At 45.1% G+C, this 16,281-nt stretch overlaps 1 protein-coding gene and 1 long non-coding RNA gene across 2 annotated transcripts in view; both read right to left on the bottom strand.

Moving 5' to 3' along the window:
- LOC121288461 (MORN repeat-containing protein 1-like) overlaps nucleotides 1-16,281 on the bottom strand; it is a 109,459-nt gene that overhangs the window by 40,155 nt on the left and 53,023 nt on the right. The window contains exons 7-8 of the mRNA XM_041206993.1: nucleotides 9,005-9,101; nucleotides 6,640-6,750 (exon numbers count right to left, since the gene is read on the bottom strand). Coding sequence (XP_041062927.1) covers nucleotides 6,640-6,750; nucleotides 9,005-9,101 — 208 coding nt within the window. The remainder of the gene's footprint in view (nucleotides 1-6,639; nucleotides 6,751-9,004; nucleotides 9,102-16,281) is intronic.
- Nucleotides 2,743-4,867, bottom strand: LOC121287747. Its single transcript, XR_005945246.1, has 2 exons — nucleotides 4,738-4,867; nucleotides 2,743-2,929 (listed from the first exon to the last, which is right to left on the bottom strand). It is a non-coding gene; the product is annotated as an uncharacterized LOC121287747 (long non-coding RNA).

Below are 16,281 nucleotides of genomic sequence, written 5' to 3'. Positions count from 1 at the left end.
TGATGTGAGTGTTGATTGGTTGGCAAGTGGCAATGCCTGGAGAATGCACCACTGGTGACTGACAGTTAACTGCCAAGCATTGTTTTAAGTTTAAACCAGGCAGCTTGACTCTGATTGGTCAAGACATTGCCCTGAGGAATGAGTCAGCGAATAGCTATCACTTATTTTGTTTAGCTGAAGCAGACGCAATGTGTGTACACACTCTTTCTGTCTGCAAAGAACAGGACCCTGTGTATTAATATGTAGCTTCCAGCCTGACTGACAACATTAAATTGGTTGTCAGCATAATGCTTAGCACATTGAGGATTATTCAGCAAATGTTGTCCCATTGCGGAATCACACCTGATGTTGGACAATGTTTTGAGTTTTGCAAGCACGGGCTGGTTGGGTACAGTCTGTACCCTGCTCGTTGCGAACAGTGGCTGGGACATGCTGTTTGATACAATCCGCCCTTTGGGACATACGGCCTACATACCTAGTTTCACATTGGCACTGAAATTCATATACCACATTATTCATTTGTGTGATAGGCAGAATGTCTTTTTGGCTTGACGGCAGCATCACAGTAGCAGCTTGAGACAGCTAACTTCACCTGTTGCACAAATTTTTGAGATACCTTGCCCTTCCAGAGTGATCTGAGGTTGACTGGATACTTTTCAGGCCCGAAAGTGATGGTCTTAGGCCTGTCCACGAGCTTGCATGATACACAGCACAAAACGATCTGATCAGGGTAACCATTATCCTGCGGGATGCCTTTGATGCTCCCTATTTCAGCACCAAGTTTGCATGGTGAACAAATGGCTCAGGCCCTATTTACAAGGTTGCCAATCTTATAACGTGTGGAACTGCAATTTGAGCAATAAGTGAAGCTAGCTGCCTCACGCTGCTGCTATGCAGTAGCAACATGAGTGGTATTCGCCACGAACAGGATGCTACCATTAAATGAAAAAGATGTTCTGCCTATCACACAAATGAGTGATGTGGTATATGAATTTCAGTGCCGGTGTGTATGTAGGTATGTGGGCTGTATGCTTCAAAGACTGCTGGATTGTATCAAACAGCATGTCCCAGCCGCTATTCACAATGGACAGGGTACAGACCGTATCCAACCAGCCCCGTGCTTGCAAAACTCAAAACACAGTGTCCAACATTAGGTGTAATTCCGCGACTGGGCATTTCTAAATAATCCTCAATGTGCTAAGAATTACACTGACAACCAATTTAATGTCAATTGGGATTGCAGTGTGGCGCATGTGTGTGTACTGGAAGCTACATACATTAATGCACAGGGCCCTGTTCTTTGAAAACAGAAAGAACATGTGCATATATTGTGCCTGTTTAAGCTAAATGAAATAGGTGACAGTCATTCACTGATTCATTCCTCAGGACAATGCCTTGACCAATCAGGGTCAAGCTGCCTGGTTTAAATTTCAAACAATGCTTGGCAATTAAGTGTCAGTCGCCATCAATGGTGCTTTCCCCATGGCAATGCCACTTGCCAACCGATCAGCACTCTCTTCACATACAGTATAAATTGTTATCTTCCCCTTATATTGGTATTCTTGCTTGTGTCCTGATGCGTGCAAGATGAAAAGCTTAGACGTGTCTCTTTTTTCAGCAATACTCAAGTTCTATATTACCAAATGACTAAATCCTATAGAATGATGCCGGTGATAAGCTGAAATTCTGCAATGGTTACTCCAGATTTGCTGAACTTGTCTAAATTTACCATATGACGGTGGCAACCAGAGCAGAGTTAGACCACACAAGAAAGCAAAATCATGGAGTGCTGAGCAAGCTATCATTTGACATCAAGATCTCCCTGTGAAAGGCCATGCAAAACCTACAAGTTTGGCCAAACTTGTGAGAAAGTTAAAAGTGTTGTCGAGTGGAGAGAAGAAGAAATTTTTACAGCAAGTGAAAAACCATGGTGCAAAGCAGAAAGTGGAAATCGCAAAGGAGTGGGAGATTCCACCATCAATTTTGTCCCCCATAATGAAACACAAGGTAAGCATCTTGGAACAATTTGACAAGCAGGTATTCTTTCCAGCAAGGAAGAGAATGAGAACAGTTGCCTATCCTGATGTTGAAGAAGCTCTGCTAACATGGTTCAAGGCTGCCTGAGCAGAAAACGTTCCCATCTCTGGTCCAATCCTGCAGGAAAGTATGTTCTTCTCCTGAGGAGCCCGAGGAGGTTGATAACCTTGTAAAGTCTGATGAATGTCTGCCTGCTCGAATGCCAGCTTTCAAGGTCAGGTCATTGTAGGTTGTGAATAAAATGAATAAGGACTTCTTCACACACTTACTGTTTTTATTCAGCATTTGGATCTGTTGTTTTTAACATAGACCGCATTTGTAGGCACTTTGAGTTACATAGAGACGCACTCTTGTGGGAATGGGGCATCCTTGGATATTATGAAGCTTCTCTTAACATGAATTTGGAGGCAGTTCCCCTGAGATTCGACTCACTGAGATTTTATTATATGGAGAAAGTTGAAGGGCTGTATTTCTTATTTTTATGATAGAGATTGTTGGCGGGCGGTTTGGTTATGTGATGGCATCACAGCTGAGCCCAAACCTGTCCTCAGCCCAACACTTAAACACACATGCACTTCCCAGCAGGGGCCAGGAGTGGGAATTATGGCTGTTTCTCTCCTCCTTAAATCAGGATCGCTGAGACCAGTTGCAGAAAGTCCTGTCACTTCCCCAGCTGATATCAGCTAATTCAGCCCCAACGAAAAATACAAGTGTGACACGTTTATTAACCTGACAACAAAAAGAAATCCAGTATTTTTTTACATATATTTTTGTTGGCATAGCAACAAGAAAGCAATAAATTCTTTTGCACAGCTGGAATATAACATCTGTGCACTAGCAGATTCTTGTGGATTTTTCAGTTTGAAGCCATCAGTCGAGTGTTTCCAGGTATCTGTTGTCATAACAATAGTTTTGCGTTATTACTGCTATTATATGGGCAACAGATGGGTTGGTCACATGACCGCAAGCAGATTAACCAGGCATTTTATAACTTCCACAGTGAATGCTATAACATCAGAGAGCCGAGCCTGCCAAAAGGAAACATGAGAGAATCTGGCTGCCTCGCCTCTTCCCAAAGATAGCTGTGAGGGGAATACAGCTCCATCCACTTCCAAACATTTTGGCAAAAGGAGATCACTGGAGGGAGATTTTACTGCACTATTGAGTAACTCTCCTGGTTAACCAACTGAATGCTACAAAAACATTTTGCCCAAGCTACCCAACCTGACTCAAAGCTGTTAACACATATCATTGATGCTGGAATGATGCCCAGCACCTGGAGGCAAGCCACATTATAGCTTAGACATAAAGGAAAATCAAAAAGGATTTGTTAAATTTGATTCTTCACACCTAATTTTCTCCTCTACTCCTGAGGTTGCTGAGCCTTGTTGGGCTACTGCCTCATGGTCGACATCTGGTATCTCACCCACGTGGCCACCCCCTTCATGGGAGTCTCGATGGTAGGTCACCACAGACTATTCAAACACAGAGATAAGCTGAGTTTTGTTTTCACCAAATAGTCACACAGCAGGTTTCCAGCATTTGACGGCAATCAGGTAAGACAGCCCTGGCTGATTACTCTGCCCCCTCCCCTCTCGTCCCAGGGACACTGATGCCAATTAACTGCTTCCACTGCTGCCCTGACTACTGGGGCCAATTTTCAGCTTCAGGTCTATGTGATTTCTAAATGATTTAGAGCTGTTGCAAATCCCACCCGAAAGGTCAAATGCTAATAACACTCAACTCTCCAAAGTATGCTCATTTGCATAATTATTCATTACACAGTGCAGGCTCTGATGGGTCCAGGGAAGTCACTGGCGTTAGGAGATGAAAATTGTAAGTCAGTTAAATTTAAAGGTATGGGAACAATTTACACTTGGAGCCAATGCCAAATAATGAGTATCATCAATTCTTCTTACTTAGAAAGAAAGAGTTTTGCCTGCTATAGCCAATCAAGTCAGCAGTGGAAACAGCACGGAAATTCACTTCCTCTGTTTCTCCTCTCATCATCCCATCCTATATAGCTTAACCAAATTCAGCATGTGGGAAGTACCTTTAGAATCGCCACTCCCTAGCACAACTTCATTACAACGTGTTTGTCCTGGCCTGTGTGGCATAGCTCCACACTGGCAGAATCATCGGAGAAGCAAGAAGTACTAGTTTCTCTTATTACAAGTTGGACGAGCAGCCATAGTGAGCCTATCTCTATGGATCCTACTTTCTGTAAACAAAGCAGACTATCATCGGCCCACAGGGAGATCTATCTCTACAGGCCCCATTTGCAAGCTCTAACTCTAAAAAGCTGGACAAGTGCCAGTCCATAGTGAGAGCTGTCTCTGCGGTCCTCGTTTATTGTCTCATTTCTATAATAAAGCTGAACAAGCACCAGTCTATAGCAGCCTGTCTCTGACAGTCCCACATATGCTCTCTCTGAATTTTAAAAAGCTTTTCTTCAAGGTTCACTCCGTCTCCATATTTCCTTTCCATATTTTGCATTTTGAATGAGCTTTTACTTATCCCTTTTTTGTTATTTCTCTCTTTCTTTTCTTCCCATTCTATTAATCACCAAATTATTCTTTGATTTACTGTCTCAGGTTCTTGCTTTTCCCAGTTCTTTTTCTTACGTTTTCTCTCTCTCTTTAACCTTGGACTCTGCTTTTTATTTTATTTTTATTTCTTCGCTACGCTTTCTCTCCTTACCTGGCTATCTGCTTCTCAGGTCCCTCACGACAGGACAGCTCCAGACCAAATATGTCAGCTCTAATCTGTTGGCTTTGGGCCATGCATTGATATAACATGTCTCTTATTAGCTTCATTGGTTTCTGTTATCCGACTCCAAAACTTCTATTTGCTCCTTCAACTTTCTTTCCTTTTCTTTTCTGACATATGCTGTAGTACCTAACTCAGGTAGCTATGTTCCCTTGCATGAACCTCAACATTAATTGCTAATAGGGCATTCCCCTACGGGTGTCATCATATCTGGGCTTGATCCTGTCCTCACCTGACACTCAAATACACACCCTTTCCAGTTTGAGTCACCAATTCACTATCTAGATCAGGTACTTGGTCTGAATTGCTCAGTTTTGTGCCAGGCAGTGAGCCAATAGTGGAAGAAGCCATGAAATAAAAACAGAAAATTATGGAAAAACTCAGCAGGTCTGGCAGCATCTATGGGGAGAGAAAAAGAGTTAATGTTTTGAGTTATATGGACTAGAAACGTTAACTCTGTTTCTCTCTCCACAGATGCTGCCAGGCCTGCTGAGTTTTGCCAACATTTTCTGTTCTTATTTCAGATTTCCAGCATCCGCAGTATTTTGCTTTTAGCTTGTGGAAGAATCCATGCCTATTTACTCTGCAATTAGAGAGTGCATCAGGGGAGTAGCCTGCCCAGTTCACCAGGTTAATAGAAAACGGGCATGATCAGTCTGCATTTACCCATGAATTGAACACCACTCTGCACATTATAAACAAGGCATTGGGTGCAATAATACAAAGTCAGATCAGCATCAAGTCCTTCCAGGACTCACAAATTTGCAAGTATTTGTAGGAAATGATCATATAGCCTGACAGGTTCTTCCTTCCAAAAATTAGTCTTTTTGTTGCCAGCCAGCCAGCTTGTCAGTTTGGGTTTGGTTTGGATCAGTTTTGCTAGTGGGAAACCAGTGTTGCAACTGACAGGTCCTAGCCATTAGCAAGCATTTGCTGTCTCTGAAATAAATTAAATTGGAGCCTTGCTCTTTCAGGTACCCTTTGCGCATTTAAAAGATGTGAAATTAGGTCATCTGCTGCAGGCTGTCGTGCATGACATCTAGTGATGCACAACCCAAGATAATGGGACAGAGCGGCTGCTTTATTCACACCTCCCAGCCCCATTAGATTTTTTAAAGAAGATTCCTGTGGAGGTTCAAACATTTTTCTGCATGCTATTAAAGATTGAATAAAGCTTTAGAGGAGTGTAAAAACACATTGTGACATTGGTACTAGTTTACCAAATAATAATACTGTTTCTGAGGTGAGTTATTAAAATGTGCTGAGAAATTCCACTTTTTCCAGACTACACGTTGTCTATTGCACCTTATCCTGAGCAGTCATCTCTGGCCAGAGCTATTTCATGTCCCCTGTCCTCAGGGTGCTCATTCTGTTGGAGTTTGGTTCCTCACCAAGTGGCACTTCTTCATGTGTAAACTCAGGTAGTGAGTGTTGCCAGTCTATGGAACTGGGGTTTTTTTTGGGGCGGGGGGGGGGGGGGGGGGGGGGGAGTGCGGGTGGGCAATGTTGGTGATGGGAGGGCAGGGAGGAGATGTATCACATCCAAGCCTAATCCTGTTCTTGCCCAACATTCACACAAATGCTCTTTCCGACTGGGGCAACGCAAAGTAATCAGCAGCACCGAGGTCAAATGCAACTGTACAATTGTTACCCTGACTGGGATTAGACAACTGGACACAGGGATCAAAGCCAAAGCGTTCCAAGCCTGTATGACTCGGTTCCATGTTAGATAGTGCATGTATCCACCAAGCTACTGGGGGGACAGTAAGTCATGAGTGGTGTTTGCCTGTGGTGTCAGGGAGCCCTGCAATTATGACAATGGATGGCCCTTACCTTTCATAAGCTCCCCTTCATTGTTTTGGAGTTGAACTTCAATCTTAAAAGGAGAACCCTGCACCACCTCCTGTATTTCATCACCGAGGATCACCAGCTTACTGGCTTCAGCTTTTCCCAAAAAGAGACAGATTATAAGATGTTGTTAGTCACACACTGTAAGATGAGCAACACCAGATTTTACTTAGAAAACAACACAAAGCCTAACTTATAACAAATGGTGCTAGAAGTGGAGTGTATAGATATTAGACTGAGGGTTATGTGTTGGCAAAATCATAATAGTGTCTCCAGCCCCAGACTAATTAATTAATTCTATTAGGAATAAAATGTTATATTTCTTCCTGAATTCTTCATTCAATGTAGGAAAAAAGTACTGAAGAAAAATAGGTGCCAAAAAGCTAAGGATGAAGTTGAAGGATCTGGGAGTATTAATGTTCTCAATGTTCCACAAAATCACTCACTGCAGAGCAACAGTCAACAAGACAAAGATAATACAGTACTCAAGGTGTGATCTGATCCGATCACTGCACAGTTTGAACATGATTTCCTCTGGCTTAGACACTTTCCTTCTAACTTTATGGTTCAGCATTCTTTTTGTTTTGTTGACTGTTGCCCTGCAGTGATTGATCATTTTGAGCGTTGAGAACATTAATACTCCCAGATCCTTCAACCTCATCCTTAGCAACTTGGCACCTATTTTTCTTGCACCTACTGCCCTTGTTCTTCTAGGTGGCAGAGGTCATGGGTTCAGAAGGTGCTGTCAAAGAAACCTTGGCAAGTTGCTGCAGTGTATCTTGTAAATAGTACACACTGCTGCCACAGTGCACTGGTCGTGGAGGGATTGAATGTTTAAGCTGATGTTTGGGGTGATAAGTGGGCTGCTTTGTCCTGAATGGTGTCAAGCTTCCTGGATATTGTTAGAGTTGCATTCACCCAATCAAATGGTGCATTTCATCAGATTCCTGATTGTATCTTGTAGATGGTGGAAAAGGCTTGGGAAGTCAGGAGGTGAGATATTCACTGCAGTATAACCAGCCTCTGACCTACTCTTGTAGCCACAGTATTTTGCATGGCTGGTCCAGTTAGCTGGTCCTTCCAGCTTGATCAAAGAAGTAAGTTTTAAGGAGCATCTTAAGGGAGGAAAGAAAGTTAGAGAAGCAGAGGTGTTTAGGGAGGGAATTTGAGAATTTAAGGCCTTGGCTGCAGAAAGTGTGGCCGTCAATGGTGGAACGATTAAAATTGAGGGTGTTGAAGAGGCCAGAATTGAAGGAGTGGAGATGTTTCGGATGGTTAAAGGGCTGGAGGAGGTCATAGAGGTAGAGAGGGATATGATCACAGAGGAATTTGAAAACAAGGATGAATATTTTTAAATTAAGGCTTTTTAAACAACTAGCCTGAGCAGCACCAACCCAATTTTTACTCTTTTTTATTGACATAGTTCCTCCTTATACCCCTTAAGGCACTGAGTCTTGCTGGGCTACAGTTCCAAAGGAACCTGCTGGGTAACCATAATTCATGTATAATAATTGACAATATATATATTGGCAAACTATTCCATCACGAATGCATCACAGACAATTTTGATTGGATTTTCATCAATTCTCCACACATTTGCACTTCCAGTTGGGGTCGGGCATGGGAACACTGGGTGATTTCTCCCTCCCTAACACAAAGACAGTAGAATCATCCCCAAGAATGTTTCACAAACACTTGTTAGCCAATTCAGAGACTGATGGCAGGTTACATGTGCACATATGCTGGTCCAGGACAGTAATGGACTAATATGCTACTGGACTAGCAAACCAGAGGTCCTGAGCTCAAATCTCACCATGGTAACTCATGAATTCAATAAGTCTGGTAAAGTGTTACTAATATTCAGGAAGGGGACCTGTCACCTCAACATGTGCTCCAGTCCTGCATGACATGGTTGACTCTTATGACTCTTAATGTCCTCTGAAATAGCCTGGTAAACCAATCAGTTCAAAGCAACCAAAGGTGGTCAATAATGCAGCCTCAACAGTGTCATCCATGCTCTGAGGACAAATAGTCCAGAAATTCTATCAAGAGGAAATCTACCTTAACAAAAAGAGGGAGCCTTACCATTAGCAACATTTAAAAACAGAAGTTTATGTTGAAACATAAAGTGGAGAAAACAGAGCTGTCGGGTTCCAAGCAGTGATTACAGGCAATATCCAGAAAAGAGAAAAAAGAAACACACAAAGAACGCTTGCCTCTAAATTGTCATTCAAAACTAAACCTCTCAGTACCCCTCATCACTAAAACAACAGACAGAACGATTGTTAATCAATGACTGTGTTATCAGTGCAACACGTGCAACTGGTAATGTAGTCTAAAGCGTACACACCGGCCGGGCGACCATTGATCCACATTCCATCATAAGTGACTCCACTGCAATGAATCATGGAGCCTTGTCCATTAAACAGGTCATTTCTCCACTGTCCCTGAAACGAAGGGAAAAGGTTTCAACCACTTCATAACGTTGTCTGTTAGTAATCACTCTATTCCCTCATGACAGAACAATATTGTCCACAGAAGCATACCTCCCACAGTACCATATCACCCACACTGTAGAACTACATCCTCCAAATAAACATATGCCCTACAGAACCATATCCCCCACTACAGAACTATATCCTCTACAGAGCCATATCCCCCACTAGAGAACAATATCCTCCCCATATAATTATACCCACCCACAGAACCATAATGCTCCCACAAAACCATATTCCCCACACAATCAAACCCTCCACAGGATTGTACCCCCAGGACAAAACCCTATTTCCCCTCCACTCTAGAATCACCCACAGAACCATATCCTCCCCATTACAGATGACCACTACAGAACCATACATTATCTATAGTACCATACGTCCACAATGTCAGAGCAGGGTAGAGGGAGCTTGCCAGTGCATCTAACAGTGCTATACCTAATCTGGGCATCTTCGCTGTTGGTGCTGGTAAAATGTAAAGTGCTCCAAACCCAGTCCTCATCTTGAAGGGCACAAAATTCACTAAGTTATATACAATCTCATAAATTGTATTAAGTTTAAAGCAGTGATCAGAAACTCTGTGAAACTGCCACCTGCAAACAAACAAGACAATCACTCAATAGGTCATATCTGCCCATCCCAATATCAGCACATCTCCTCTCCTGAGGGTACTGGCTCTTCCTGGCATCTATTGTCACAGGTGCCAGCTGGCTACCATCTGATTCAAACTGGCCATTCTTCATGCAAGAGCCTAGACAGTGAGTGTTGGCAAGCTACCCAACTGTGGGAGCATCTCAATGCCAAGGTTGTTGTATTGGTGAAGAAGCCTTTGTACTGCCAACTTTTTTGAACTGACTCTTCAAATATACATAGGTACCATTACAGCCCTCCCAGCATACATTATCTTGCACATGGTTATGCTGAGACCCACAAACAGTCCCAAAACCACTGGATCAAATTAGCCTCTTTAATTTTTTAATCCCTTGTTGATCTTTAGAGGTAGGCTGCTTACCAAAAGTGAATGCACTTTATTGGTTATGCTTCACTTTACTTGGTCTGGCTGGTTGGCACGGGATCTGATGCCCAGAGATGAAATAATAGCGCTAGAACATATTGTGCCACCCTGCCCCTGAGCACAACAAAAATATTGATGGTTTCCACAGCAACTCCGGTAATAAACGATATGCAACCAGCAACTGTTTGTGCATCTTTTAACCCATGCAGGATGTTTGTGTACAGTCATATCAGTCAGCCTGTAAATAACACCAGTCAGATTCCTGCAGGTGTTCCTAAGAAAGGATCCAGGGAGATAAAATTAATGTGCTCCTTCAGAGAGACTGGAATGCATGGAGAATACATTCCCATTAACTTACTTGCCTAAAATTTCACAGGTGAGAGGATCCACAAGAATCCCCACCTGGGTCCTCACAGTAAACAGCCACAGCTGATTGTGCAGGTTTGGACAAGAGCAAGGTCTCCTCTGGGAAAGATGGCAGCACACAGGCAATCAACAAAACTCTCCGTACTCCAAACATTTGGAAGAATCATAGTAAAATGCCTGCTTTAGAATCTTAGTCAAAGTCTGACAGATGCTAAATAATGTACAAAAGAACATAAGAACTAGGAGGAACAGGACCATATGGCCCGTAAAGTCTGCTCCTTTGTTCAAAAGATCATGGCTGATTCTCAACCACAAATCCACTTTGCTGACCTATCCTCATATCCCTTCATTCCCTTAGTGCCCAAAAATCTATCACTTTCAGTCTTGAATATACTTAACAGCTGAGCATCCACAGGCCTCTCACGTAGAGATTTCCAAAGATTCACAATCCTCTATGTTAAGAAATTTTTCCTCATCTCAGTCGAAATGTCGACCCCTTGACCTGAGACTAAGGGTGGAATTGTCCCAGATTTGCACTAAGTGTGTAAGTAGACGAGAAAAAGGACTTTTTACCCGCTGGCCACAATGGTGGCTTTTCACGCCGTATCATCCCATTTCCGATATGTCCTGCCTCATTAATAATTTAACCCTGGGAAACACGCAGGTCACTGCCTGGCTGGCTTCTGATTCAACCACCCCACTGTCACCTCAGGCCTTCATATTTAAAGGCTGCACCTGCACAGAGCTAGCACTCTTCAAGGGATAGGAAGCAGCTGGGAACTGATGGCTGACAAAGGGAGGAAACATGCTGATCCTCAGATTTCACGACAACTCTCTCTAGCGCCTACTGGACATAGTGGAGGCCTGCCGTGATGCCCTCTACCCCCACTCGGGGCAAAGCCCAGCAAGTACAGTCACCAATGCAGCAGGGGAGGTGCTGGCAGCAGCATTCAGTGCCAACATCCTGCAAAACAGGACAGCCACCCAGTGCCACAAGATGTTGAACGATCTTCTCTGTTCCGCGAGAGTAAGTCACTGTTCTCATCACTCTCAGCTCATACACTCACAAACCCATCACACATCCACAGGGATCTCATTCACTGCCTGTTCAAAGGACATCACCATTTACTCTCTCTCACACACCTTCATTTGCCCTGCGGATCATGTCTTCATCCCATCCATGGCACTACTGACAACCCATACGCACGCTAGGCATTCTTGCTATCTGGCCAGGCAGGTGTCCTGCTTACACTCTTTCCATCTGGATTCATGCAGGACAAGCTGGCACACAACAAAAGGAAGAGTTCGCAGGCTGGTGCAAGAATGCCTGAAATCAACTTTGAGAATAGAGTCATCCAGCTGGCTGTCAAAGATCTGGACCATTCCTGTGCTCATGGTGGTGCTCTACCAAGTGAGGCTCCAGCAGTGTAGCATCCATCAGACAACCATGCTGTAAGTCCATTCCCCTCTTCTGCAGTCTCCTCCCTGCCATGCATTAATTATCTCTCCTTGTTTTCACAGGCACATCTGGGAAGCAGCCGAGGGGATGTACGACCCAGGTCCTCGAGTCAAACCCTGAAGAAACTTCAGAAGAAGAATCTGATGACACTCTCATTGAGGACCAATCAGAGTGCTCACCAACACTCTCCACCAGCGCGGAGACACATACACCTCAGTGGGACCTAGCTCCAGAGTGGCCTCAGGGTCACAATCTGGTGAGCACATTGGACTGTCTGATCCACAGCAGGCGGCAGCAGGTTTCCAACATTCGGAGCACTGCTGGGAGCCAGAAATCTTCTCTGTCCGAGTAGGATGAGGAGCCTATGAACTCGGTCATACCTCAGTTGCTGGAGCTGCAAAGGCAAGCTCAGAAACATCAGGAAGAGGTGACTGCTGAACCCATCAGATTGCAAGGCACGATGGAGGATTCCATTTGCCTTCAGTTTTGGGTGATAGCACCAGCATGCCAACATACCAAGGTCAACACTGGTAGGATGATGGCTGACATGGAGACCTTGGTCCAGGACAGTGGTCCTGCACTGCTGGGGAGACTGAGCTCCATCACTGATGACATAGTTGGCTTCCAACAGTGTCAATGTGAGAGAGGTGCCAGGCAGCTCGATCTTGGTCCAGCTGGAGGAGAATCAGCAGAGGCACACCCTCGGGCCATCCACTCAAGTGACTTCGGGATGTCTGGCCCATCAGAATTCCCTCTTCCTATGACCCCAGCAGCTCCAGCTCCACAGGCCGAGGAGGGCACCACTGCTACAGAGCAGGACCCTGGAAGCAGGTCTCAGCCCTCCAGAGGGCACCTGTCAAGGTCATTATAAACAGGATATAACAGTCAGCAGGCTGCCTCCACCTCCATTGTGGATGTCGGGGAAGCACCGTGACATAGCAGCAGGGTTAGGAAAGTAAAGATGTCGTTTCACAGCCTGAGCATAGGTGTTAATCACTTATATATAGCGTTCACTATTGTAAATAAACCCCCAAGAATGTCTCCTTGCCTACGGCTCCTTGTTCTGATGAGCAGTGTTCGCATCAATCAGATGTGAAACCTTGGTCCCTGAATAAGATAAAGGCAGATATCTTAGTCCAGGGTCTCTTCCCTGTGCTCTGTGCAACCTTCCCAGTACACTGATGGTGTGCCTTCACTGTCCACTGGTCACATCAGTCATGCCTGCACCTCAATGGGGTTTATCATTGCTGCCAGGATGTCCTGGGCCAGCAGCACAGAGTCCCTCGTTCTCTCTGTGTGTTCCCAGCACCTTTGAGGTGTGGCTGCTTTGAGGTGTACCTTCTCTCTGCTGCACACTGAGGCCACCACACTGGCATCATCAGTCAAGTCCTCTGCAAATAGCCCTTGTCCCCAAGGAGCCAACCCTGCAGACTTTGTGGACTCTGGAAGATGTCAGGGATCTGAGGCTTACTGAGAATGTAAGAGTCATGGAGACTCCCTGGTAACCGTACACAGACTTGCAGGATGTGTTTGTGGTGGTTGCACACCAGCTGCATGTTCAGTGAGTGGACGCCTTCGCGGTTGACGTAGTTCACCGCTTGTTGCCATGGAGATCTGAGTGCATGCAGCTGATGGCACCCTGCACCTGTGGGAAACCTGAGGTCCAGGCAAATCCCAGCGCGCTTGCTTCCTGGTTTTCCTGATCCTGCGCAAAATGCACAATAGTGTGTGCCTTAGTGAATATGGCGTCCATGACCTCTTGGATGCATTTGCGTGTGGAGGCTTGCGATGTCCCACAGAGTCACCTGTGGAACTCTGAAAGGAGCCACTGGTGTAAAAATTGAGCGCTGTGTTCACTTTCATGGCTACTGCCAGCGGATGACTCCATGTCCCCTTGGTGCCAAATCCTGCAGCAGGTGGCAGAAGTGACCGACCAGTTCCCTGGACATGCTCAATCTTCGGTGACACTGGTTCTCGATCATCTGCATGAATGACAAGCACCACCTGTAGACCCTGGGTCTAGCTAGGCACCAACCAGCCATGGCTCTTCAGTGGAGTGCGCAGGAGCCCCAGACACCCCTTCTTCTTGAGGATGCTGCTCCTCCCTCTGCCCAGCCAGGCACCTCTGTCGCTCTCTTCTCCATTGTCTCCGCTCCCTGTAAACCATAAGGCATACAGCTAAATGACCAGGCTCCATGCTCTTGATGTACTCCTCCTGCAGGATTTGCCCGGACCTCAGGTTTCCCACAGGTGCAGGGTGCCATCAGTTGCATGCACTCAGGTCTCCATGGCAACAAGCGGTGAACTAGGTCAACCACGAAGGCGTCCACTCACTGAACGTGCAGCTGGTGTGCACCCCACCCTCCTCTGCCCCACTCCACCTGACTGATTGGTGGCAGCTTCACCCACTGGACTGCAGGCTGTGCCCTCAGCTCAGGCACAGGCATTCTCCTAACCCACACTGCATGATTGCATTCTTAGCTTGAACCATTGGGGAGCCTGGTCCAAAACTGAATGAAGACATTGATAAGGGGCTGCTCTATGGCCAGCTTTCGCAAGGAGAGTGTACAACTTTCCCAGTTATCCAATTGTTCTGCTTTCCTCATTAGTTAGCAGTATATGCATTGCTCGAGTGGGCAGATAAGCTAGAGGCCCGACTCCAAGCATGTCAATGTGGCTGCGCCTGAACTGTCTCAGCTGCAGAAGAAAGGTCACTTTATACAAGGTTTGCCTAAAGCATGGCCACTTCCCAACCCCCCCACAACATGTGCTTGTGCACTACCTTCAGATCGTGCTGCCTTGCCCCTCTCCAACTCGCCTCAACCACAGTGCAGCCCTTGTCCCAGCATAGCACTTTCAGCCAGCCGGGAAAAAGCAATGTGCCTGTGTCCTTGCCTGAATGTGCGGCGCCTCTCCCTTGAAGTTGAACGGGTGACCCTCGCGAGCTCTGCGCAACATTAGTATGCACTCACCTCCAAGTTCCCCTTAGAGTTCAGCTTGCCAGGTGCATGCCTTTTAAATGCTGTTGCGAAGCATGTCAGCGTGACCTGGGTGAAACATTGTTGGGGGGCGGGGGGATGGGGGGATGATTCGGCGAGCAGGGCTTATAATTATATGCAGATGTATCAAAACGAGGGATGGGCAACAAATGGTCTTGCCAGTGACATCCACATCCCATAAAAGAAAAAATAAATTACTTCGGTAAGAAAACCAAAAACTGTGCACAGTGCTCCAGGTATTGTTTCAACAAAGCCCTATGTAATTGCAGCAAGACTTCCTTACTCTCATACTCCAACCCCCTTGCCATAAAGGCTAACATAATATTTGCCTTCCTAACTGCATGCTATAATTACATAACTTTCTTTACACCCAAGACCAATATTTATTAGTCTTTCATCTTTTAAAAAATATTTTGGTTTTCTATTCTTCCTCCCAAAGTGGATAATTTCACATTTCCCTACATTATACTTCATCTACCACCTTCTGGCCATTCACTTAGCCTGTCTATATCCCTTTGCAGCTTCTTTCTGTCATCCACAAGGTTCACTTTCCCACCTAACTTTGAATATCAGCTGCCTTGGAAACATTACACCTATCCCCTCGCAAGTCATTAATACAGATTGTAAATAGCTAAGACCCAAGCACTGGCCCTCATGGCACCCTATATCCTGCCAACTGAAAATGACTCATTTATTCTTACTCTCCGTTTTCTATCCAGAAACTAACCCTCAAACCAAGCAAAATACCACTAAAAGGGTCTGTACATCCTGTTGAATTAGTTTTCTGGCCCAACCCATCCCGTTTGGACTCTGTATGTTCAGTGCCTCTACACCTCTGTCCCTCACCAGGACATACAGTCCTTCTATACCTCTATCCCTCATTAGGATACAGACTGGGATCGAACCTTTCTGGTTTGTATAGCTTAGAGATACATGGGTCAGTGCACTTGGAAACTGAGCCACTCATGGCAGCTGCATTTGAATGTTTTCACCATTCTCAACCTTTTGTACATAACAGAATGCCCTTGTGTCCATTGAACAGGACACAGAGGAAAGCAAATGAACTCCCTGGAATATTTTCAATAAAATACATGCATGGAAACAGATGGCCAAGAGGGAATTATAAGAGAGGAATCGACTCCAGAATTTCAGAAGAATGAAGAGGAAAGTGAGAAGAATGTTTTTTCCCCACACAGATGGTTATTAGAACATGGAATACATTACCTCGAGGGGCTGTTGAGGTAGAGAGCATAACATTATTTAAAGGGGAACTAGGTAAGCATTTAAAAAGAA

This window comes from Carcharodon carcharias, chromosome 15, assembly GCF_017639515.1.
Source record: "Carcharodon carcharias isolate sCarCar2 chromosome 15, sCarCar2.pri, whole genome shotgun sequence".
NCBI classification, from domain to species: Eukaryota; Metazoa; Chordata; class Chondrichthyes; order Lamniformes; family Lamnidae; genus Carcharodon; species Carcharodon carcharias.
The sequence above is the reverse complement of the archived record's forward strand: the minus strand, read 5'-3'. Positions and strand labels throughout refer to the sequence as shown.